Source organism: Emydura macquarii, unplaced genomic scaffold, assembly GCF_026122565.2.
Source record: "Emydura macquarii macquarii isolate MOO-44397 ecotype Brisbane River unplaced genomic scaffold, CSIRO-AGI_Emac_v2 contig_212, whole genome shotgun sequence".
Lineage (NCBI taxonomy): Eukaryota > Metazoa > Chordata > Testudines > Chelidae > Emydura > Emydura macquarii.
The window spans coordinates 11679865-11705623 of NW_027130349.1; the positions used below are offsets into that span (position 1 = coordinate 11679865).

Consider the following 25759-nt stretch of genomic DNA (forward strand, 5'->3'; position numbering starts at 1 on the left):
TCTGGCTTCTGGTATAATTCTAACAATGAAGCCAGAGTACCACCATATAGAGATTTCAGTCAAACTAAGCAAGTCCAAAGCACAAATAATTTCAAATGTTCAATGTTCATAAGTTTTACAAAGCAAATTTAAAAAATATCCTGTCACAAAAACAGCACTTCTTACCATACAAAATTAGTAATTTTATTTAATGCTGCAGTTTAGACTGAAAAAGATACAAGTATTCAAACTCTCTTTTGCCAGCTTCGACAAAACAGATCTATTTCCATTTGCAACAAATTTTTCATTTGTTTTAAGATGCATGATGAATGTTCAAATTGACAGTCTTACAGAACAGGTTGATATTACAGCTGCACCACGCATGAAATCACAATAAAATTAACGGCAGTATCATTTATGGAGCAGCTACTGAATCAGACCCACAGAATGTCAAAACTAGAATCACTGAAAACTGGCATTCTACAGTGCACAAAAAACTTGAAATGCTGCTATTGCTGACTCTCAGCAAATATCAGTCCAGAATACACTCTACTCTTGCTAAAGGAAACAAAGCAGATTAAAGCTCAGGTCTCAGTACTCAGTCTTTCTTTCTACAAACGGATGTGTAAAATTGACCTCAGTTATGTATGAAAGCTTTAGGCTACAAATTGCTCATTCCTTTTGGTCATCACTATAGCAATAGACTGCTGATATTACTGCACCAAAGGACACTTAGCTCTGTATTAAGCTATTTTCCCCCAGACATGTGTGTCCTATTTTCAGATGTGCTGAGAACCTAAAACTAACTGGAGCCTGTGGGAGATGCTAGTGTTCAGCACAGCTGGAAAAACAAAAAGACAAACTGATGCTAGATACAGAGATTTCAAAAGCAAAACTTAAGCCAGAAAGTGCCCTAGAAACAATGGCTTACCATTATTTTGTATATATTTAAAAATAACATTGGTAACTTATTTTTGATACTTAAGCACTCAAAACTATGCAATGCCCACAGCGGGCTACTTATCCTGTCTATCAATGACATTTGTTCATGTAAACATCAAAAACATCATTATAAATTAACATGGTAGCTGTTGGTAGAACTATTTACCTTGAAAAGCAATGTGTTCTGCGTTCTGGGAGAAAGAAAAGTAGTAAGGGAGATGAAGACCAAAAGCAATTTTCTCCATACGTTAGACAGCATTCCTGCTGTCAGGCATAAGTAATGTGTGTGTCTCCTATGAGGTCAGGCCTCTTTTGCTACTGAAGTCATCCTCTTCTCTTTTTACTTCAACTGCAGCATCACCTCTCCGTATGTGAGTATCTCCATAACTTCCTGTTTCTTACCACATCAAATTTAATCTCCACATCCTCAATTAAAAAGCCCTAGACATACTGCACCTACTTCCCTGATCTCATTTCTTCTTACACAACCCTATTCCCTACACTCTTCAGTCCTCTTACCTCGCTTTTCTGTTCTCCTCTTCCTTCTACTCTTGACTTTGCACCTCAAACATCCAAAAGTTTCAACATGTTCCATCAGCAAAGCTCTCTCTCCCCACCTTAAAATCCCTTTTAAAACCCCTTCTACTACTACAACAAAAAATCCTTCCTTCCACCTCAACAACAATTCTCATATCCTTCTTTTCCTCAGCAGTTTGTGGTATCATAGGATTGATTTGTCCAACATAGGGCCTGACCAGCAAGTCCCCCTGCATGTGAAACTCCTACTGAAGCCTATGAGAGTTTTGTATAGAGGGCTTGCAGGATTAGGCTCCCTTCAGCTTTCAACTTTTTAGGGCAGAGAATGTATCTTCATCTACAAATTGCAAAGCACCATGTAAATATGGGGTACCTGATTACATAATATAAACTTTTGTTGAGATCTACTAATGAAAAGCATTATAGATGTGTTAGGTATTATTAACTTTTTTGGTAAAGCACTACTGAGAAAAGCAGCAGAGGAGAGGAAGAAAGTCTCCTTCTGAAATAAATTATGGAATTCTGAAAGCCTATTTTAAATATGGAAGGGGAGGGAGAACACACTGATCTAATTTTAAAATCTTTGATTTTCCTCTATTAGCCCATTATGATCTTTCATACTACATACCTGAATCATCAGCTAATCTGCTGATTCTCTCCAGCACAGCAATACAATCTCTTTCATCATCGCTGACTTCCTTCAAAGTGTCCAGCAAACTTCGAGCCACCATTTGCCTAATTCATAAGAGAAATATCATACAATTCTGGGAAGCAGTAACATAACGTTTTTGATTATGCAATATTTCTTGGGGTGGAGAAGTTTTTTAGCCAAACTATAAAAATAGATCTAAATAATTTTAAATTAATAACTTCAGTTAAAATAATCTCAAGAATACTCTAAGGACTTTTAGAGCTATGCTAAATATCAAAACTATTAACATTAAATGTAAAAAGTTGAATGAATTTTAACAGTCTCTTCAATTTACAAAGACAAGGGAAATCAGAAGCGGTGTCAACAACCTGGGATTATTCTCTATCGGGGGGGGGGGGGGGGGATTTTTGAAAGCAAGTCATATTTTTCGTAATCAACTCTGAATTCCATTACTTGACTGAAGCAAGGTGAGGCAAGACCCTTACCGCTAAGCAGTTTTTGATGGAACTATGGGTTTTATTTCCACTAATAAGAGTACTCAGTAGAGATTAACTATAGCCAAATTAAAGATAAACTACAAACGCTGCACTTTGTGCCATCCTACACAAAGCCATGCACTGTGAAAATAAATGGAACACATGTTCAGCTCTCTTTATGCTTGGGACATACACGAAGAAGAGTAATATATATGCAGTATTCATGTAAATCAGAACCATCTTATCCATTAATTTTAACTCATGAAGTTTTTATAATGAAACCTAAACATCTTGATATTGACACTACAGACTAGAACAGAAATGTAAAGGACAAGATCCAAATTTTAACCAAAATTGTAATGTATTAGTGACATGGATGGCTCTAAATGGGATGTGTTCAGACAACATGGTTAATGACTGGTTAGTAAGCGTAGCAGATTACAAGGAGGAAAGTTGGTATCAGCCTACACTAGCACATGGTTTTTTCTCTGAAACCAGTTTTGCACTTTTTGGCAGCATAGGTGGGATACACACCACTATCACCAGTTTGGATGGTCTTCTTGCTCTCTTTACAGTTAGGCAACCCAGACAAAGTGCATTGCCTCCACAGGTTGCTGGCTCTTTGTGTGTGTCCTCCAAGCAATCTATCCTATTCCTGATGCAGTAAGGAATAACTGCCCAGATATTCCCAGAAAGGACTTATACAAACACAGTGAAGTAGATATGGACGCAGATTGTTGACAAATGGAAGGGCCATGGAAAAGTTCAGCTGTGCGGCCAAATCAACCACATTCATTAAAACTGGATCACATAAGAGTGTCACAGGCTAGTTACTAATACACGGTTGTATATCTGACATACACAGGGACTTAGGAACTTTGCAATTCATTTAATTAGAACCAGGAAAATACAGACAATTTCCATGAATGTAGTGCCTCAACGTTAACAGTCATTTAAAATTTTCTACAATTAAAATGAGTAGATAAACTTTTCCACAAGATCAAAGTAACCAACAACAAAATTATTTTAAACAAAATAAATAAATACATAACTTTTTAAAGAAATTGTTTTCTTGTGTATTTTCTTTAAAAATACAAACTACAGAAACTCTTCACTTTTTCCAAGTCTGCTCTTGACATGAGATCACCCATGCCAAGTTTCAATCTGGGAAAAGGTGTAATACATCTCTAAATAGAAAAACAGCTAATAAAAAAACATGCTCATTGACTATAACGGAATAAAAAAAATAAAAATTCCCACTTGATCAGGTTTCATGCTTTGTTCGAATGTTTTCTAATGAAATGACCAAAAGTATCTATGTAGTGCTCATAAAAGGGGAAGATTATCCTGAAAACTCAGGTTGTGCATAAGAAACTCTGTGAGGGATATAAATGACCTCCCTTCCTTTAACTAGCAGGAAGGCAACAGGCTTGCCCTGCCATCTCCAAGACCTACAGCTGCCATTCTGCATCCCTTACCCAAGGCTGCTTTGACCACTGGAACCCTAGACAGAGAATCATACAGAAAGAACTGGTTACTTACCCTACAGTGTGTGGTGTAGTCAGTTTGGATCCTACTGTAGGATAGGCATGTGCCTCATGCACACAGGACTGAAATCTTCTGAATAGCTGTGTCCTTTGGGGCCATTTATACACCCTGTGCCTCTCTGTGGTGCCACATAAGGGCATAAAGGGCAGGACACCAAGACTCTCCCTCAATTCAAAACCCTTGGCTGTTTAGGGCTCCCTAAAGTAGATACTGAGGATGTGTCACAAGAGGCACACTGACTACATCTTGGGGGTAAGACGGAGAATCACAGTCATTGTAGGGTAAGTAACTGTTCTTTCTTCTTCAAATATGCGTAACTGGTGACTGGTAAGCAGTGGCCTCAATGGATGATGGGAACAAGGAGTTTTCAACTATATTACTCAAATAATGATTGCAACACTGCTCTTCCAAAGTTGGCACCTGACCTAGTTGCTAATGTTTGACAAAGTTCAGTGGGTTGCCCAGCGTTGCTACCTTGCAGATTTCAGCACATTCCTGAAGCAGACAGAAGACAATGCCTGTGCCCTGGTGGAGTGAACCCTGACATTTGGAGAGAGAGGTTGGCCAGACATCTGACATACAAATGGAAATACTGTGCATGATCCACCCTAGATTCTCTGCGATGAGATGGTTTGGCCTTTCAAAGGGATAGACATAACCATGAAGAGGCAAGGGGACAGCTTTAAAGGGTTTGGTCTTGTCAAGGTAATAGAGGATGGCTCTGGAAATGTTCACATTACATAGCTTCTTTTACCCTACATCAAGTGAGATTTTGGGAAGAAAATATGCAGATTGACTGAATAGTTTACGTGGAATTCTGAGACCAGTTTAGGAATGAATCGGGGATGCAGCTATAGCACAACTTTGTCCCTCTGAAAGAACATATAGGCACATCCAGCCATGAGGATTTGGAGCTCACTGATCCTCCTTGCTCACATGATGGCAATCAGAAAAGCCATCTTCAGGGTAAGATAGTGCAATGAGCAGTGTGACAGCAATTAAAAAGGAAGCCCCATGTGTTTTTGGAAGACGATGTAGTTAAGCATGGAGAAGACTTTTGAGAAGCTTAGACATAGTTGCGGGTACAATGGAACATATCTGAATCACAGAGTGATGTGCTAATGTTCCTGCAAGATGAATCTTGAGAAAAGGCCAGCATGCGTTAAGTACAGCATAAAATTGAGTATTTTTGGTATCTGGGCCTCTACCAGGTCTAGATTGCACTGGGCTGCCCACATGGAGAATTTCTTCCATTTTAAAGAGCACCTCTTTCTTGCATGTGACTTTCTGCTCTGCATGAGAATTTCCTGATTTGTGGGAAGCAGTCTCTATCAATGGTGCTCTATCAGCCAACATTCAAGTCATCAGGTGTAATGATGGTGAGTTTGGGTGCAGAATCTGTCTGTGATTCAATGATATTATGTCTGGGAAAGCTGGGAGATGGACGGAGTGCCAAATGGACACCTATAATAAGTCTGAAAGCCAAAACTGCTTTGGCCAGGATCAGTGTGACCTTGCATCTTCTGACTTTGGCTATCAACCTGGGGACCGGGAGGAAATAGGTGGAAACACATATAGGAGGACTTGAGTCTATTGTAGCAGGACGCAGCCTGACAACAAAACTGGGCGTTACTCCTCTGAAGCAAAAAGATTTGGGTATTTGGCACTGTTCTTGCTCTGAAAATTCCTAATTGATTGAATATCAGCTCTGTGATGGATTTCCACAGCAACAACCCATTGTAGCTTACTGCAGGTCTGCTCAAGTAGTCAGCTAGGTTGCTGTTGAAAAGAACAAGGAAATGGAGTTATTCTATGTTGGGCAGCATGTCACAGCTTGATGGCTTCCTGGCAAAGGGTGATGAATCAGCTCCTCGAGGCTTATTTATATAATGTACTCACCATCAAAATCTGTATGCTAGAGTTCCATAGAAGGGTAGAAAACGCCATACAAGCCAGTCTTATGGGCATGAGCTCCAGGATGTTTATGTTTCAAGTCACCTTTGGACAAGGTTTCTTGGACCTACAGATGGTTTAGATGGGCTCCCTATTCTGTTCCTGATGTGTCTAATGACTATCATTGGCAGAAGGAGCAGAGTGTAGAACACCCTTTTGTCTGTTCTCGAAGTCTAACGACCAACTCAGCTCTCTCAAGACTTGGAATGAGACTAAGACCCTCTTGCTCATGTGGTGTTTGGACAGGTAGTACGCTCTCCTCAGCCAGAGTTGTAGGCACCATAGGTGAAGTTTGGCAAGTGGTCATTTATGTGCACACCAACAAGTGGCCTAGTAGACCTTGGCAAGTCTGCACAGTCATAATCGGACTTGACTTTAGGTTGTTTATTATTGATTGAAGAGAGTGGAACCTGTCCCCTGGAGATAGGCTTTCATCAATGGAGAGCTGATTGTAGCTCATATAAACTCTATCATTTGTGATGGAATGAGACAAGATTTAGTCTCCTGCTGAGACCTGCCTCTGATCAGCCAATCGTCTAGGTACAGGTAGACATGAATGTCCAGTCTCTTTGACTGTACTGCTAACACCACTAGGCATTTTGTGAAGATCATCAGTGCCGTCATGAGTCCAATTGCAGTGCCTTGTACTGGTATTGGTTGGGCCCCACTGTGAATCAAAGGTACTTCCCGTGGGCTATATAGATGGGTGTATGGAAGTACACATCCTGTAAGTCAAACCACTGATCGGTTTTGACCTTGAAGAGATTCAATGAGGGACGCAGGTGTTACCATCCTGAACCTGAGGTGATGTATGTATTTGTGGAATCTCCTCAGATCTACCATAGGACAAAGACCCATTTTCTTTAGAAGAAAGAGAAAACAGTAAGTCTCTTCCCCTGTATTTGGTTAGCACCTCTTTTGGCTCCTAGACAAAGCAATTAGGCCACTTCTGCTTACAGTAGGTTGTTGTGAGAGAAGTCCCTGAAGAAGGAGAAGGAAATGTGGTGGAGATGGAGCAAGGAATGAAATCTGATAGATACCATCGCCAACGGCTATCCTGACACTCCGCTTTCTGATGGCAGACAATTCCTGATGCAATGAACAAGGTGGCTTCTGAAGGTTATATTCACTGAAGTTGCTCTGATGTGACTCCCAACAGTCCCGTCAAATATACTGATGTGCCACTGGTGCAAAATGTGTCATTGAGGAGGAAGTAGACTAGTGTCTCCTGGTGTATCTGGGCTTTTTGTTGTGTGGATAACTGGGCTCTCTGGTGTGGTATGACAGGCTCTGTCTCCTCTGAGGTGCGTAACAGTATGGTTTTTGATAAGGAGACAGTGCATAGATTCCAAAGGATCACTAGGTAGCCTTCAAATCCTTCAAGGAATGCAGAACATTGCCTGTGTGTTCGAGGAGCAAATCCATCCCTTCATAGTATAGGTCCTCTATAGTAGCTTATACCTCGTTCAGAATTCTTTATGCCTGAAGCCATGAGGCCCTTCATAAAGTGACTGCCACAGCTGCCCAGATGAACATGGCTATTTAAAAGACTCTTACTTTGTGCATACAAGGCAAGTATGCACCTACAGTTGAATCCACAGTTATATATTTGAAGACCATAGATAACCTTTACTCAGGCATGCCAAACTCCTCTTATCTGCTTGCTGATTTGAAACCAGCACCAAGGCTTCTCCAGAGCACAGGTGATGCAGATACCTCCGATGCACAGCCATTTTACCCTTTTCTTCCCCTAATATCTATCATAGGGTATAAGCGGTGCAAGATTCTTTTACCAAACCTCTGCTTACGAAATTAATTTTACCCTACAACCATATATTCAAAAAAATAAGTAAATAAATAAAGGAAGGTTATAAAAAGTTGCCATTTGCTTTCTGCAAGCATTCTAAATCACGAAGTGGAAGATGTTTCAAGTTTACAAAAATATGACTTGAAATGAGCAATTTTACTACTAGTAATTAGAATATTTGTCAAACAAGAAAATAAACCTAAAAAAGTTTCTGAATCAATTCCCAATTTTACACTGAGCTTCAGTGTACCACTACAAATGGAAAGATTAATACATGCACACCCCACCGCACCCTTTGGACGTGGCAAATATCAGAAGTTATTATAAAGTAAATTAAGAACCCCAAGCACTGGCTTGAGAACAATGATGAATCTGTAACTCCAACTTCTATTGACATCATTTCAACACTCATTCCTAATCTAAACTCTGTGTATCTATGTTTTGAAGATAAAATATACTTTCAGTCTTTCCTTACAAATGAAATAATTTTTATTTGAATTATATACACTTAAATAACATTAAATACAGTTATAAGAAGACATATATATTGACCCATAATGGGGTCACAGGGAAAAGAGAGAAATAAACCCATAATGCATGTATAGGGCAGAGGGGAAGGGGGGGGGGGGGGAAAAGAAAATATTACTTTATTTTATTAAATGGAGCTGAAAACTTCTTGGAAAAGCACGTGGGGAAAAAGTTAAGAGACTTATTCCTGTTCAGTTTGAACCTCATAGGCTTGACATTTACAAAAGCTTTTTTCCCCCTCACTAACTGGCTTTTATTACATAACTGTCACAATAAAATACCATAAGCAATTAGGCATTAGAAACTTTATTTAAAGAACTGTTTCTCTGGTGATCTGCGGATTCAACACAGAGGCACAAAACTGTGAGGAAATGTTGAGCGTCAAGGATTTCTCCTCAGTAGTAAACCTAAATTAACACCAAGAACTATTAAATTCAAGACTCTTGAAGAGAAAGAAAATTTTTCAAGGTTATAACAAGCTAAACCCTTTCTAACTTAGAACATTTAAAAACTTTAGTTCAGTCTGAAAAATAAAGGACCAGTCTGATAAATTTGGGGAATGTCACTTACAATACAACCTTTTAGGGACTATTCACATGCTTAATATTAAGCATATCTGTAAATCTTTGCAGGACTGGGGCCCTAAATACGAAAATTAACAGGCTAATCTGCAATGTGACTGAAAAGTATATGGAAAGAAAGCTTAAAAATTAAAAACTGCAGATAAACAAACACATTATTAAAGGTAGTTTAGGTCTAAAATGTAAGCTACATTAAAATAAAAAACCAAAAAAACTTTTACAGTAACTTATATTAATATCAAAATGTTCATGATCTTTTAAAATTCCAACAAAAAAAGGGTTTTGGTTTGGATTTAAACATTTCCCAGAAGCATGTGAAAGCCAAACACTGTAGCATACATAATGCTATTGCACAAAAACCAGAAAGTGAAATAACTAGTCTGCTTGCATTATCATCAAACACAAAGTGGGAAAAATAAACCAAGCGCATAAAAGTGGAAAAAGTAAATTAGATTTTTAAAATGTTTTCAGTTTTAGTACTCTAAGCAACAGTTCCCAAACAGTGGTGAGTGGACTACCAGTGGTCCACAGGATACTTGATGGGCTGCTGAGAGCTGGCAGGTCACAAGGTGCTGGTGCTCTTTGTTAGCAGCTGCTGCATTTAATTAAATAAATATTTTCCTAGTATAAAGTTATAACAGCCCTATGACAACTATTGCCATGTGATTGTTATGGGATTGGACAGGAACCTATTAGGATGTGGTCCACTTTATGAAAAAGTTTGAGGATCTCAGAGAATTAAGGTTACTTAACAGGTAGGAAATGTTTTGTATGTTTTGCTTTTGTTGGGTTTTTTGGGGGAGGGAGGGTGAAGGTGTGGGGAGGAGGTGAGGTTTCCGTATGCATTTGACATAAGTATTTAAAAAAAATATTTTAAAACATTTATATGTCACACAGATGAACTCTAGTCAGATATCTGAATCAGATTAGTATACAATATGCACATTAATCTTTAAACAGAAACAGAACACTTAAAAAGCATACCTATTAAATATGTTCTCGCTTGCAGCGTACTTGTCCAGTCTTCCCAAAGGCGTCAACATTTCATCTTGTGAGACAAAGTCCAGGGCTGAAGGTATAATAATCACATCAGACTCTGAGCTGTAGTCATCCACACCAACTATCAGAGACATCAGAAATATTCCTTATAATCACAGTACTTTAACACTAAAATGATGCCCTTTGTTGGTCTGAGAGTCTAAGCAAGAATCTCTGTCTCTGATATATATATATTGAACCACATTTTAAAAATACCCTCATATTCCTTTATAGTCATTTTCTTTCTATAAAGCCCTCTTTATAGAGTTCTGTAATTAATCTCAAAAGCTGTTTGCTTCAACTTGCATGCTATTTGCTCTAACTTCACAAGTTTAAATGTTTAAAGCTACAGGAGTTACACAATATTTCCATTTGCATATATCAAATTACCGTTGACTAATCCTGACTCATCAGACAACTCAACTTTTTTAAAAATCTAGATTAATAAATAATAAATTACAATAAAACAAAAATCTGCAAAAACAATACCTATCAATTATTACAGAACGTGTACATCTGGACTACGAAGCAATTAAATAAAAGATTAATATTAATGCAATTGAAAATATCTACTAAGCACAAAACAAAAATGCACACAAATCAAAGTTGAGTACAAAAATGAACATTATATTCCAATTATCAAATTTAAAAAACACTTTCCCAATGCATCTACTTCTATATAGAAACTGCACATATACACATGCTTCAATCTGACAAGCTGCTTTATGCAGACACAAACTTGCATCCACATGCAGCCTCAGTGAAGTTAGTGGTGCTATGCATGAGAAGTTTTGCATGGAGCTTAAACTAAGTCTCTGAATGTATGTAACTCCTCAAAGTTACTTGAAGATCCGGTGTTACAGACCAAGGACCCAATCCTGTAATCTTTACTTATGTGAGTACTCTAACTGAGCTCAAATGAGACTACTTTTATTCCTAAAAACTGCACGATTCAACCTCAGGTCTAAAGTGTTTCCTCTGTAGGTCTGACACCACACCTCTGTATAACTACTTCCTGTCTATCTGGTTATTTAAGTTCTGCCATAGAATATTTTCAAGACTAAAAACTTGGTATATCAGCCTACGACTGTATTTTTTAAAAGCAAAATCAGAAAAATAAACACACTCCTCTACTCATCTTTTATAAATCATATTACAGGTATGTCTACACTGCAATTATGAATCGTGCTTGGCTGGTGCCAGCTGACTTGGGCTTGTGTGGCTCAGACTAAGGGGCTGATTAACTGCGGTGTGGACATTCGGGCTCGGGCTGGAGCCTGGGCTTTAGGACCCTACAAGGTGGAAGCGTCCCAGAGCTTGGGCAACTCAACCCAGACCATCTATACCACAAATAAACAGCCCCCTAGTCTGAGCCCAGTGAGCCCGAATCAGCTGGCAGTAGCCAGATGTGAGTTTGTAATTGCAGTGCAGACATACTTCTAAGTTAGGGTTTCAGATATACAATTTATTTTCAATATTCCAAATGCATGCATCTGAGATTTTCTGAATGGAATCCTTACACACTTTAGTTTTCAAAATGTACCTTCCTTATATACCACACAATTATATATTATGTTCCCTGACAGGAGTGATATTTTAGGACCTCAATATATTAACAGTGTTTCTTTTTATGTAAAGTCATGTACCCATTCTCAACTTGGGTGATAAACTTCCATTCTGTAATTGCTACTGAAGGAGATAACTAGGAAATATAAATGAAAGTTAATGGAGGGATGAGCAGCAAATATCCTGACAAAAGGGCAAACTGACCAAATTCTGCAGTAGCTGGGAGTCAAATGTTGGGCTTCTTAAGAGAAATCAGGGAAAAAGGAAGGGAATAAGATTTGGGTAGGGAGGCAGCTGGCAACGAGATGGGTAGGTGAGATCCTGGGACGTGTGGAGGTTAAAAGGTGGTGATAGAGCTGCAGTTGGAGGAGAGAAGAAGATAGGCGCTCTGGAAATATGAAGTCAGACTGGGTGGAGCAATACTGAACTACTCATGAGGAGGGCTCAGGGAAAGATCAGTTGTGTAATCAAAGGATTGGAGCACAAAGGGAAAACATTTAGCAACCCTTTGTTTACACAACTAAACAGGCGCTTGGGGAGGACAACAGTGGTTGAGATGTAGGGTTTCTTTTGAAAATAGGTCCTTTTCTTCACTGGGGGTAGGAGAGGAAGAGAAGAGGTGTGCTAATTAGAGTTAACGAAACGTATGCCTATACTAAAAACTTAAGTCGAACTATGTTAGATCGACTTTCAGCCATCACAGTAATTACTGCAGTGGTTTTTGTCCATACTGCCCTTCTTCTGTCAGTGGTTTGCGTCCTCACCAGGAGTGCTTCCACTGACATAAGGGGGGGGCCCGGCCTGAGAGCCTGCTGCCCACTCCCAGCCAGGCAGTTGCCCAGGTTCCTGGTTCCCCGCTCCCAGCTTCCCACTGCGCCGAGGCTCCAGGCTCCCCACCAGGAACTTAGGAGCTGCCTTGAGACTCCCCACCAGGACCCTGGGTGCTGCCCCAAGGCTCCCGGCTTCCTGCTGCCCTGAGGCTCCCAGCTCCCCATTGTATGAAGCTTTTCCCTTTGATAGATTTCAAAATTTTTCTGTAGCTCAGCCTATTTGCTCTTTCTATAAAAATTTAAAATGGGATACGGTCTTTGGAGTGACCTTGGATTTTTGAAGGTACAAATGAGCACTGAAAAGTGATCCTAGGACAAGCTATAGACCAGTGTTTCTCAACCTGGGGGTTGTGACAGTTTTAGAGGGGTCGCAAGTGCAGAGCTGGTATTGGGGGTGGCAAGAAAGGCAATTACCTGGAGCCACAGGGGCGCCATGAAACTAAGTTACATGCCTCAGCCCCGTGGGGGTGGGACTCAGGCTTCAGGGGTACAGTAGTTTGGAAAGGTTAAGAACCACTGCTATAGACCATAAAAGTCTCTGTGACCGACAGGGCATTTTTCAGCAATATCCTTGAAAAACCTTAGTGAATTAAGCTTAAGAATCTCCAGAATCCATTGTATTAAATGCAAAGGTTATGTTTTATTGTGGGCCTGGATAATCAAAGGACTATATTGAACAAGGTCACAGACAAGAATGGTCTTTTGGGACAATATATGTGAAGTGGGTTTCCTGGGAAATATGTAGGAAGAGGTGAATACATATTCCACACCTCCAGTTATGCAAAAACCCAGCCTTTTGTACTTATGCCCTGAGGAGTGGGCCTGAGTCTGCTGATCACCTGCTACATGCGGCCAGGAGCAAAGGCACAAGCTGTATAAAGGAAAGACCGAACTACTCATGGTTGTGCTCATTCTGAGCTAAGGCTGTTTTGAATTTGTAATCACAGGAAACAGCTTGGTGGGGTTGAAGGAGTGAATCTTACCAGACCTCTGCTAAACTTACTAGAATGCATATACTTTTTTATTGTTTTAATAAGTTTTCTCTGTAGTGCTTTCATCTTAAGAATAAATGTGCTTCCTTATAAAGAGTTGTGTGGTAGCTTGTGACTGCTGGCAATTACAGTTACTATAGCCTTAGAAGAGAAAGCAAAGAGCAGATACTGACCTCTTGAGGTAGTCTGGCTTGCTGGGGATATCACAGTATAGGTAAGAAACTGTGCAGCCTGGAAGAACCCTCAGTCAGGAGGGAGAGAGACATGGGTCTCTGCCCAAGAAAGGTGATGGCTGAGGAGCCAGGAGCCTAGAGTTGACCCTTTGTTGACCATGGAGGGGGAATACAGATGCAGTTACCCGGAACTGTTACAGCCCTCCTTTTCTGAAGTGTAGGTCTCCGTGCTCTCCAGTTTTGGAACTGTACAGCTGAACCACCATGGTTTTTGTAATTTCAAATTGCCCCAAACACATGTTAATCTCCTCTGTTTTGCAGAGTAGACATTTCTACATGTAATATTTTTTTACTCTTTTTGTTTTGTTTTGTTTTTTTGTTTTGTTCTTAATTTGCCACAGATAGAGGGAACTTTGCCAAGAGAGGATGGCTGATTTCACCAACTACACTACCTACTTCTAGCTGTCCACAAACTAAGGCATAAGTTGCTTGGATAAGTCCCTACTCCTTTGTCCTGTTTGGAGGAAGCAAAGAGACACCTTTTGAAAGGGAGCTTTTGTCCCTGAAGCTGTCTTAAGTGTGGAGGTTTCCAGTAGAGCCAGCCGAATCATGGGATTTCCGGTTCACAGGAAATCTTCTGTTTTTTTAAAAAAGGTGTCATTCCAATTCAGAACAAAGCCACATTTTTTCTAAATTTGCCAAGAACAAGAAATCCTAAAAAAATATTCATTCTGAAAACACCAAAACATCTGCTCCCCAGGACCCCTACAGCTGCTTTATGAAATTGATGTTCTTGTCAGTTTCCTCACTACAGCAGCATTGAAATTGACAAGAATGTCAGTTTCACTCAGCAGATACTGGGGCTCTCAAGATCTGAGGTTCCAGGTGGCACCAGCTGGCAGAAGAGTCTGGAAGTCCTGGGATCCCTCCTAGACTTTAAGGTCAGAAGAGACCATTATGATCATCTAGTCCAGGGGTGGCCAACCTGCAGCTGGCAAGCCGCATGCGGCTCTTTGGTCATACAAATGCAGCTCACCACTCTTTGCATGCAGCTCTTTGCTGTTTGTTCTTTGCCCCTCTTTGCTCTTTGAAATTGAGAAGCTTTTCAGCAGAGAGTAAGAGAGGAGGGGAAACTGACAAGTGAAATTGACAAGATGCCTGGAAATTGAGGATCTGATCAGCTCGAATTTTCCGGGGAGGGTAAGAGAGGAGGGGAAACTGAAAAGGTAAATGTAGCTCTTTGTCTCTGACTGGTTGGCCACCCCTGATCTAGTCTGACCTCCTGGTCGGAGGTAGTCCAGATGGTAGAGGTGGCCAGAAGCTACAGGCCCTGGGAGCCCATCCCAGGATTTCCAGGCTCATCCCTCTGTGGCACTGGGCCTGGAAGCCCTGGAAGGGTAGGGTGGCCCTGGAGACTCAAACCCTGGAAGACTGTTCACTTTCCTAGTTTTGCTCTCAGATACTTTCAAGAGTGCTATGAAGTACTGAAAATTTTCTGCTTCACAGTTCCTGTGCCAGATGAACAGTAATTAAACTGACAGAGGAATCTAGCATGTGACATGTAATTTTCCATCTTTAAGAGTGAAAAAGGACAACAGAGAACACATCTGTTGATCCAGAATAAAATGTGGCTAGTTAGTGCTTGTCTACACCAGAAAATTGACCAGAATAGCTATTGCTAAATAAGCTTTTCTGCAATAAGCTTGTTATTTCAAAATAAGTGTGCACAAAGGGAGCTATTCTGCAATAGCTATTCTAGTCAGTTTCCCCATGTAGACAAGCCCTTTACAGAACACAAATTTATTACTATATAAAGAAGACTTCAAGTCCAATTTCCCTTGGCAACAAGCTGGATGAGGTTCTTTAGGCAGTAGTCTATCAAAGATGGTATTTTTTAAAAAGAGGGGGGGCACCCAAAAAGGAAGTAAGGCAAAAGTGGAAGATGTCTTGGCTCTCACAAAAGTAGCTGAATATATAATCAACAAGATTAAAAAAATTCTAGATATTTAGAGGGTAGGCCCATTCTAACCAGCCAAACCATGTAGACGGGGCCAAACATGGTTCTTACATTAGCATTTGCCTTCAAATTTCCCTGTTCTTGTATTAGTACCAATAAAATTTCACTGGCAGTAGTAGCAAGAGTGACAGTAGCAGTAGACCATCCACTGGCACTTTATTATACCATTCAGTTAGATGACCGGGGGGTTGAAATGTCAGTAGATAGTCTATATTAGTACTATCAGTTGTGGAGATGCACTAGCACAACAATGAGAAAAATACTAGCCTCTGAAAAATATCTGACCATGTTTAAAAACACAATTTTTTGGCTCAGCTGTGAGGGCAGTTTAGACAGGGCTCCCTCTGATTACATAAACATTGCTTAGGTCTCATCTACACTACATTAAAATGCCAATGGGTAACCCAGTTACAATACCATACAACAGGGTACTCAACACTGTTAAAACATAGACCAATCTTGCATGTGTAGACAGCAACCAGAGTGTTATAGTCATGTTATTGAATTAGGCTACAATCCTGTGAAGTCCTGTGAAGAACCATAGCCCAATCCAACATCATAATCAACAGATTTTGATCCTTTCCACACAGACAAAAATAGAGCTATTGTAACTACACTGAAGCACTATCCAGGTTTAACTGGTCTCACTGCTCCCCACATACACACACTGCCGTAACTATAGTATAGATGGAATCTTATTTTAAATCCAGAAATACTTGCTTCTAATGTTCGGCTTTAAAAGGTCTAATTAAAAAAAAGCTATGTTTATTTCTTTGTAAGTTTAAATAATGAAGTTAAGGAGAGATAAGGAGAGCATGAGCAATCCCAATTTTAGAAAAAAGGGTTAAACTAATGTCCAAAGTATTTTTAATTAAATTTCTTTTTAAATAGAAATGCCTCACCATTTTTAATCTTTCCACAATGTTTATTCATTCTCCACTTTGCAGTTTCTCTGTTCTACTGCTAAAACTATTTTTGAGATTGCCCCTAGACAAACTCCATCCAGTACATTAAAAAAATTTCTTCTCTATAAACCAAGTTTGTTGTTTCTTCATTTTAGTATCCTGCTGCTCACAACAAGTGTCAGCAACAAATGCAGTTGAGCTAATCGTGAACGTGGTTTAGTTGCCAGTGTAGACAAAAAAGGAACACACCACTGTCACTGGTATCCAGCCCCCAGACCTTTCTTTTTTCCACATCTACATTAGTTAAATCTACTTTGCGTCAGGTTTAATAAAATGATAAAAATACCAAAAGCTGCAGTAGCCTTGTCTACAGTAGGACTCCCACTGATTCTAATATTAGTTCAGCCATGGGAATGTTTTTGTAAGTTTCTGCAGTACAGACCCAGCCTAAGAAAACTGGTACAACACTAATATGTGCCTGATTTTGCCTCCCTTATTCACACTGAATAGGACTTTACTACACAAGTTGTCAGGACTGTGATTAAAAAAAATGTTACTTATGACAACAGAGAGAGAAAAATGACAAAATAAGTATATTAATGGTTTATATAACTAGAAAAATTATATTACATAATAATTGATAAATATTCAAAATTTCTCCATTATGTCACTCTCAACATTATGACATTGATATAAGCTAAAATGAGCTTCCATGCAGCTGAATCATCACATTATGAAAATCCCTCAAGCAGATCTCTGTATTTAATTTTCCTCAAACAAGAGACATTGAGTACCACATTGTTTAACCACTTCCTCTGTGGACCAACTTAATTGATACATTAAGTGTGGCTGAATGATCCTAGCAAATCCTCATGTATTTATTTACTTGAAGGGCATTCCACAAGCTGCTGCTGTCCGAAACCATGCACTTTACAACAGAAGAAAAGAAGATAAATGGGATAGAAAATATTAAATGGAATAGTGTCTGTTCAACCTCCATTCTCCCCCATTAGTATTGAGGCAATCACTCAGATATCAATGGCACGTGCACTATCCCGCCACAACTTCCACTTTCACAAAGCCTGAATTAAAAAAGCTACCAGCTCTTTAGAAACCAAGCACTACTTAAAGAAGTTGCAACAGGACAGTGCATCCACAATAGCAGTCCAGTTTCAGGTGTATACCAAGTACCATGTCCACATATAGGACTTCCTAAACCATTGCAGAAGAACTGTGTTGTGGCAGTCCCTGCACAGCTCCCTATCTTCTCCCCTGTTCTATTTCCTATATGGAAGATGTAAGTGCTTACATTTGACAATTGAAACAAGAAGGGCTAAAGAAAACTGGACTCTCAGTGAAACAATCCATATATCCCCAAAGCGCAGAATTTCCCCAGAGTAGTGGCAGAAGTAGTATGGGACACTGAGAGGAATACCTCCAATGCCAGCACTTTCTGTCCATTAGTGCTGCAACCATCCAAAATGACCAAATGCATAATGGCGAGCCTTGCTTTGAATAGCAAATTACAACTATGCTGACATCACCTAAGCACCACTAGAGAGAGAACAGGATTTAGTAGACAGAGCTGGATTGGAAACCAGGAGATCTGGATTCTATTCCTGACTCTGTCACAGACCTGCTGTGTGACCTTATCCAAGTCACTTCATCTCTCTCTATCTTTTTCCTTCCACCATTTGTCTGTTTTATCTATTTTATTTATAGTACAAACTCTTCAGGGCAGAATCTCTCTCATTATATCTCTGTACAATGCCCAAAGGTATGCTGGGCTTCTCTTTAAAATGTCCTATATGTGCATGTCCTACAACAAGGACTTAGCATTGTTAGAGACCACAGTTATTAACTAAGTATTAACTATGCTGTGTGTTGAGACAAACTAAGGTTAGAGACAACCAGTTATAACTGATTACAAACTTGGTTAAAAAGCTAGACTATAGATAGTATGCAATGTAGTTGTACCTGTGTTGGCCCCAGCACATTAGAGAGACAAGGTGGGTAAAGTAATTTCTTATCTTTTAAGTTGGTCCAATAAAAGATGTAACCTTCCCCACCTTGTCTCTGTACTATAGATAGGGAAGAAGGCCATGTAACAGTTAAAAACATAAAAACATTTTGACCACACCTGGATACAAAACCATGCTTGCTAAACCCACTTTGATTGCTCACTGTCACCACCACATATATTTTAAAGATACATAAATGGCTCTCCTACAGTGGTCTTTTTTTTAGCACAGACAGGACTAAATTTAATTTATCCACACCTATTATGTGCTCTATGTCACAAAAAACCTTATCATGCATATTCAGAGAGCCCATTATATAGTGGAAACTCAGTAATCAGAAGGTCTTCCAAGGTGTGCAACGTCTTTTTAATTTCAAAAGTAATGAGACATAGAACAGTAAAGTATATCAGGACTTCTGACAATGTTATTTGAAACTAACTTTTACATCTGTCATTTTCCATTCTGTATCCCAATAGCATTCTCATGGTCTACAGTGCCCTTACAAAAATATTTGTACTGTGGTTGCCACAGACATGTCTAATAAGAAATAGTCATTTTTATTCAACTATACTACAGCAACTTGCTACATTCATCTTCAGCTCCTAACTAAAAATGTCCTGGTCATAGGCTGCAACACAGAAAAGTGCTTGATCAGCAAAAGAGAATTAAGTAAGTAATTATTCTATTTAATTGTACTGTTAGAACTATCATATAAATAAAATCTTGTTCTAAAACCTCCAAGTGATATAATGTATAAGTTAATCTATCAGGCAATATTCCCTAGCCTTTCCATATTGTAATATATTATTTTCTCAAGATATGCCATCTTGCATTTGAATACTCTGCATAGGGGATCCATGGCAAGTACAACAAGAGTAAAGAGATTTCTATTGCTGCATGGAGGTTAAAAACTTGTATTATGTACAGTCAAAAAAAAAACTCATAAAAGTTATGAGTTGTCCTTTTACTTGGTACTACACATATCATCTCTGTTTTAACAAAACATCATCTCTTAAACCAAGAAAAATATGGCTGGAACAGCCCTAAGCACTAATTTTGCTAATTCAGTTTCATTTATTAGCAACAACTGATCACCATATTTATATAACAGGGAGATCTTGTTTATTAAGTATAATGATTTTGATAGATATAGACATCTCACAAAATACACCTAAGAGACCATTTTCACCTCCAGGCAAGCCTGATCCAGATGCCATTCATTGCTTTAGATGCTGATCCCATTACAAAAATGGGCAAGAGGATTTTATAGGAAACACATAAACTTGCTATTTCTCAACACTACAGTAGAGCAAAATGAAAGGAAAATGCAACCTAAACACCAGATGTTTATGTTAATATTGGCAGTATGTTGTTAAGAATATGATTGTGATTGCTGTATGATTTTATTCAGCAAAATTTAAAAATAAAAGGATGCATACTTTTAAATAAAAGTATACTTCAAAAAAAGAGAATACTTTTAATAAAAGTGAACCACTGATAAATAATCCTTAAATTCCAAACCAGCTATTACCATATTACCTTCACCCAAAAGCTTGAGACTAAACACAGCCAGCTACCTCTTTTGTGGGTTATTTAAATTCAGTTAATACACATTTTCATTCACTTTTTAAAATAATGAAGATACAAATGTAAATGTAGCCATTGGGCAGGTTAAAGGAATTGTGATATCCCCTTACCAAACATCACTGAGGAAATAAGGGAGCTATGTGAGATCCACTAAGCAGTAGGAATGGATTCAACTCAAGATAAATATTGAGGAAACAAAAGCCACACAGAAAATAACAAAGGGAAAATTTCTCTCTTATGCTGTTCTCTGGTCATTAACATGGACAAGTTCAGACTGAATCTGGTACCTGTACACAAATTAATTAAGGTATCATTTGATTCAAAGCAAATTGAGGAAAAAGGAAAGCATATCAAGTGGCAAGCTGCTCGTTTATTTACCTTATATTCTGTCTGGTGATTTCCTTCCTCCTTATCTAGATTTTTATCCCACACCCATCAACAAGCATCTTACAGTTTAAGGTTTTTTTTTCTTTTCTTCCTCCCTCCTTTCCCCCGGAAACAATTTTACGTATCTAGAAACCCTGGATGAAGAACATCTGACTAAAAACTTAAACCAGGCATGACTGAGGTGATGTTAGTAGGAAGAGGGAAGCATTTTAAAGATCTTCCCTCCTCTCTGACCTCACCAACTGTTAGGGGCATCCGCCCTCCAATTATGGAGTCAGTCTGCAGCCTTGAGTTGTTTTTTTCCAATGCCTCTGTGCTACAAGATGCCTAAACAGCCATCATGGGGGGGAAAAATATCCATACGTTCCCATATGCGACTGTACAGATCCTATCAAATATGGACCTGACACAGTAATCCATGCATTCCTAGTCTCTAGATCTAGGAATGGAGCCACACCCTATAAAATACAGCAGCCCATCTGCTTTGCAACACAAATCACTATGAAAGTCTCACTTCAGTGCTCCATTCTCTGTACTGATGCCCCAAATAATCCAGTTTAAAATCTTTGTCCTGATATTCAAAGTCCTCATCAGACTGGTCCTACTTAGTTCGAAAATCACTCCTTGCAAGCATAACTTCCTATATTCTGTTGGAAGAATAAAGACCTATCTGCACTTCAAACGCTACACCTGTGCTGCTGTAGTGCTTCAGTGTAGATGCTACCTACACTAACAGGAAGGGTTCAACCACCAGCATAGGTAATCCACTTCTCTGAGAGTGAAGTGAGCTAGGACAACAGAGAAAGAATTCTTCCATCGGCCTAGCACTGTCTGAACTGGGGGTTAGGTTGGCTTAACTATTTAACTCAGGGATGTGGATTTTTCACATGCCTGAGCAATGTAGCTGGGTCGATCTAACTTCAGTGTAGATCAGACCTAAAACCTGATCAACAGAAGGCGGCTTGTGAGAGCATAAACTGCTACTAGAGCTGAATTTAGTCTATGGTACTCAATCTGACAAAAGATAAAAGTGGCCAAGGCCATCACCATTTTCAGAATTAAATGCAGAACTCAATTCTTTGATTTATCTCTACCTCAATAAGGTTTCCCCTGCTGATGCCTCTTCCCCCACAGCCATATAAACTAATCAAATTACCTATTCAAGCGCCTGGAGAGGAAGTAAAAGATTGTTATTTCTATTTTTGAAATACTTGGGAGATACTCGCATACTATGGCGACAGAAGCCACAAAAGCACCTAAATGGATACATTTACCAGGGGGTGAAGACATTTAGGTGTCCTTCAGTAATTTCTATTCCACACGATCTGGGATATCTTCCATATAGAAAGTCATTGTGTTAATTGAGACATTGCAAAGTATTACACACAGAAAATTTTAGTATCTGACCTTATCATATCTCCTAAGCCTGAAGGTCCAGAAATCTGGAGGTTTTATGCCTTATGGTATGCCTTAATTGCATAATGAATATATATTACTGCATTTGCCTTTTTTTTTTTTTTTTTTAAAGAAATGTTTACCACATCTTTTAATCCTCACCACAGTATTAGTTGTTCTGTTCCAGAGAAAGGCACACTATAAAAGTCAGTTAAAAATGTAGAAGATATTTTGGTGCCTGTTTTGGCCTAGTGAAACTGAACAAACATACATGAAGTTAAACACTTGAGCATAAGGCACCATGGTCAGGAAGGAAAATGCACTGTCCCACCCAAACCAAGGAAAAAAACATGTTAACTCCATTAATATTACACACCCCAAACTAGCCCCACACAGCAGAAATCCTGACACTCCTGCTTCCTTCAGGGAGACTCTCTCTCTGGGGAGCTGCTTCTGACTCAGAGTTGGAAGCAGAAGGCCATCACAAGGCCTTGCTCTGCCACTGCTGTTAGCCATTCCTTGCTGCTATTGCTCCTCCCCACAGCTGCAGCTCTTACAATGGAAGTCCCCACTGCACACAGAGAAAGTGAGGTGTGCTACACCAGCACCCGGTAGTCTCTACTTCTGCCTACTGACAAAGTAGAGGTGAACCATTCAATCCACACATGCTCGCTAGTTCCTCGCCTAACTTCCAACAAGTCTCCCCTCACCTTTATCTGCCTCTTTGTCTCTCTTTCCTCCCTTCTCCCTTTTAGGTCCTTTCCTTCCAAGGGAAAATACCCGTTTCCCATAACCCAGGAGTGGTCAGCAGCAGCAGGAAACAAGGGAAGAGAGACGGAAGGAGCCACTGTCCTCAACTCAGAAGTCCTCAGCGGAGGCAAGAAGATGGGGGTAGTGGTAAAAGAAGAAGATTTGCCCAATGTCGTGGGACTCTGCATCAGCAGCAGGGAAGGTGGAGAAGCTGGAAAATAACCTCCTCTTTGACCACCTACTGTGGGGGTTGTGGCATCTGTTTGAAAGGCCAGGAAGGGGGCTCATCTACCTGTGTCATACCAAGAAATGAGCTCGCTCTCTCTCTCTCTCTCTCTCCACAGCTCTTCCTTACTATGGTCTCGGCCATGGACTGGAGCAACTCAGATGAGACCACAGACACTAGAAGTGTATGAGAAAGGAGCACCTCAGCATCATTTCCTAGTGAGCCTCCCACTTCTCAGAACATTCAGGCATGCACTCAGGAGTCCAAGAGATGGCAGCCAAAAATTAGAAGACTAAGCAGGTCTTGCCCAAGGAAAACTGGAGACTTAACAAGTATGCCTTGAGCATTAAAAACCAAATGGATCACCAAATGAGCACGACATTCCTACTAAGCAGTAACTAGAATTACAGTAGCATCATGATTCTAGCTCTGAGTACTACCATGCAGATGCTTTCGATGGCAACAATGCTAGTACAAACTACTCACAATATGTGTTCATAAGAGAGCATGTACTACTGCAAGGGTTCTCGAACTGGGGGTTACGACCACTCAGGGGGGTCACAAAATTGTCATGTGGGGGTCGCGAGCTGTCCAGCTCTGAAGGCAGTGCCGCTGCCAGCAGTAGCGCAAAAGTAAGAGTGGCAATGGGGCACTAAGTCTGCTGTGAAAAGTGATATTGACAAAGTTTCTTCACGCCCCCAGGATTAAACAGTAACTATTTAAAAAATAACTTTTCTGTTTATAACAATAATTGAATAAAAATGTGTTTTAGTCTTAATTTAAAAGTGGTAAGAAAAGGTAAATTCATTTTAAACAATAGAGTTATAAATTTAGCATTTAAAATAGTGTTAAATATCAAAAATGTATTTTTGATTTACAAGGGGAGTTGCACTCCGAGGCTTGCTGTGTGAAAGGGGTCACCAATTCTACTAGCATGCTAGCAGAATGACTAGTAACTTAACCTCTCCTAGTCTTACTTTGAGGGCTGAGTTAGCAGGAACTTCGGTGGCACCAGTGGTTAGTGCTGCAACCACTAGTTAGTGCTACATGTCTAGTGGCAGGTAAAGAATTTGAGTCCCACCTGTAGTGAAATTAAACTAAAAATAATTGATTTCCTGACTCCCTGCCCACAAACAGCTGCTTAAAGCACCACAGGACTCAAGGACTCCTATTTAACTCTTCCCCTGCAGTGACGCTAACATGGAAGAGCCAAGAGACTGCAGTGCAAGCAGCTCTGACGGATACCACATGTACCAAAGAGGGAGAAGGTAAGTGTGAACTCCAAAGACTTACCTACATTTAGTGCTTGTATCATGCCAGTTTATAGTGCATAGGTAGCACTAATGTGACAGCAGTGCTGAAAGCTGATATCACATTGTTATTATGATTTCACGCTCAGGATTCTAATTATGCGTCTTTTCAGAACACATACATCATGAGCATAGCAATGAACAGACTAGAAAAAGTTGGCATCATGACAATTTTGATTACAGTTTCTTGTACTGACATGTGTAGACTTAGGATGTGTCCACTGGAAAAATAACTGCTTAAGGATGATCTTACAGGATTTTTAGCTACTGGTGGGGGTATTTAAATGTATTTATCATTTATGCCGTTTGTTTGGTTTTTGGTACTCTGCTTAGCTTGGTCGATGACACTAGTCCATTTGAATTTCCAAAACACAAGGCAAATGTTAATTTAAATAAGAGTCAAATTGTTTTCACTGATTTATTTATTTATTTAATATTATTGTGCCAGATGCTGGATTGAAAACCAAAGAGATGGCAGTCTTCCATTTATCTAACAGACACATGCAATACTGGCTACAGCAGTGTGAACAAGCCCTACCACTATATCACAAACCTGTCCTGGAGTGACAGCTACTATTCAGTCTCCATGCACAGTCGCCAATTGGCCTGAAATAAGATTCTTCACAAGGTCACATTCACAGGAATTTCTGCTATCACAGGCTAAAAACACGATCTGTGTGATCAACATGTACCAAACTATTTAAACTCAACAGAGGTTGAGGAAGTTCCTAGCACAGATAACTCCAGTGTGGACAGGGCCCAAAGGTGCCAGTTAGTCCAAGCTGTGATGTGTTTATCTGTCTACTTGAAACAAAAACTAGAAGTACTAACTTGGGGTATGTCTACACTTACACCACTACAGTGGCACAGTTGCAGTTGTGCTGCTGTTGCACTTTAGCATAGGCACTACCTATGCCACCAAGAGAGGGTTCTCCCACTGTCATGAGTAATCCAACTCCCTGAGAGGTGGATTCCATTGACCTAACATTGTCTACACCGGGGCTTAGGTCGGTATAGCTATGTCTCCTGGGTGTAGATTTTTCACACCCTTGAGAGACATAGCAATGTCAATGTAAGTTCCCAGTGTAGATCAGCTCTTATTTTAGATAATAGCCAGATGGTAAAACTTTCAGTCACTGCTAACAGAGGCTGGTTTCAAATGGGGAACCTCAGGGTGAAAGACTCCATTATCTCATGACTAGTATCTTGAGACTCTTCCCTTTCATTTAATTATTTTTTTAAAAAGAGACATGCAGACATTAGAATCACATTAGGTTTTTTGAATGTCACCTTCCCGTGACCATTTGCCACATTCTCAACCAGTGTTTCTCAACGACCGGTCTGTGAGATTTCTCTGACACAGTTTAAGAAGGCAGCAAGTTGGTCCCTGGCATCAAAAGGTTGAGAAACACTGCTCTAAATTTACAATTTAGGCCTAATCTATTTGTCTGTATATTTTTAATGAAGTGCGCTCTTACAAGACTACCCATTTTCCTCTCCGACCTTTTGAACGAGATTCTATAGTCTCGATCCTTATTTTATTTGTATCCATTGTATTT

At 39.7% G+C, this 25759-nt stretch overlaps 1 protein-coding gene across 4 annotated transcripts in view; it reads right to left on the reverse strand.

The window, feature by feature from the left end:
* PPP4R1 (protein phosphatase 4 regulatory subunit 1) overlaps positions 1 to 25759 on the reverse strand; it is a 73544-nt gene that overhangs the window by 40885 nt on the left and 6900 nt on the right. For 3 of the 4 annotated variants that reach the window (XM_067547785.1, XM_067547799.1, XM_067547804.1), the window contains 2 exons: positions 9988 to 10123; positions 2087 to 2193 (listed from right to left, as the gene is read on the reverse strand). In XM_067547785.1, the coding sequence (XP_067403886.1) occupies positions 2087 to 2193; positions 9988 to 10123 (243 nt within the window). The remainder of the gene's footprint in view (positions 1 to 2086; positions 2194 to 9987; positions 10124 to 25759) is intronic. The other variant, XM_067547792.1, reaches the window with a different exon arrangement.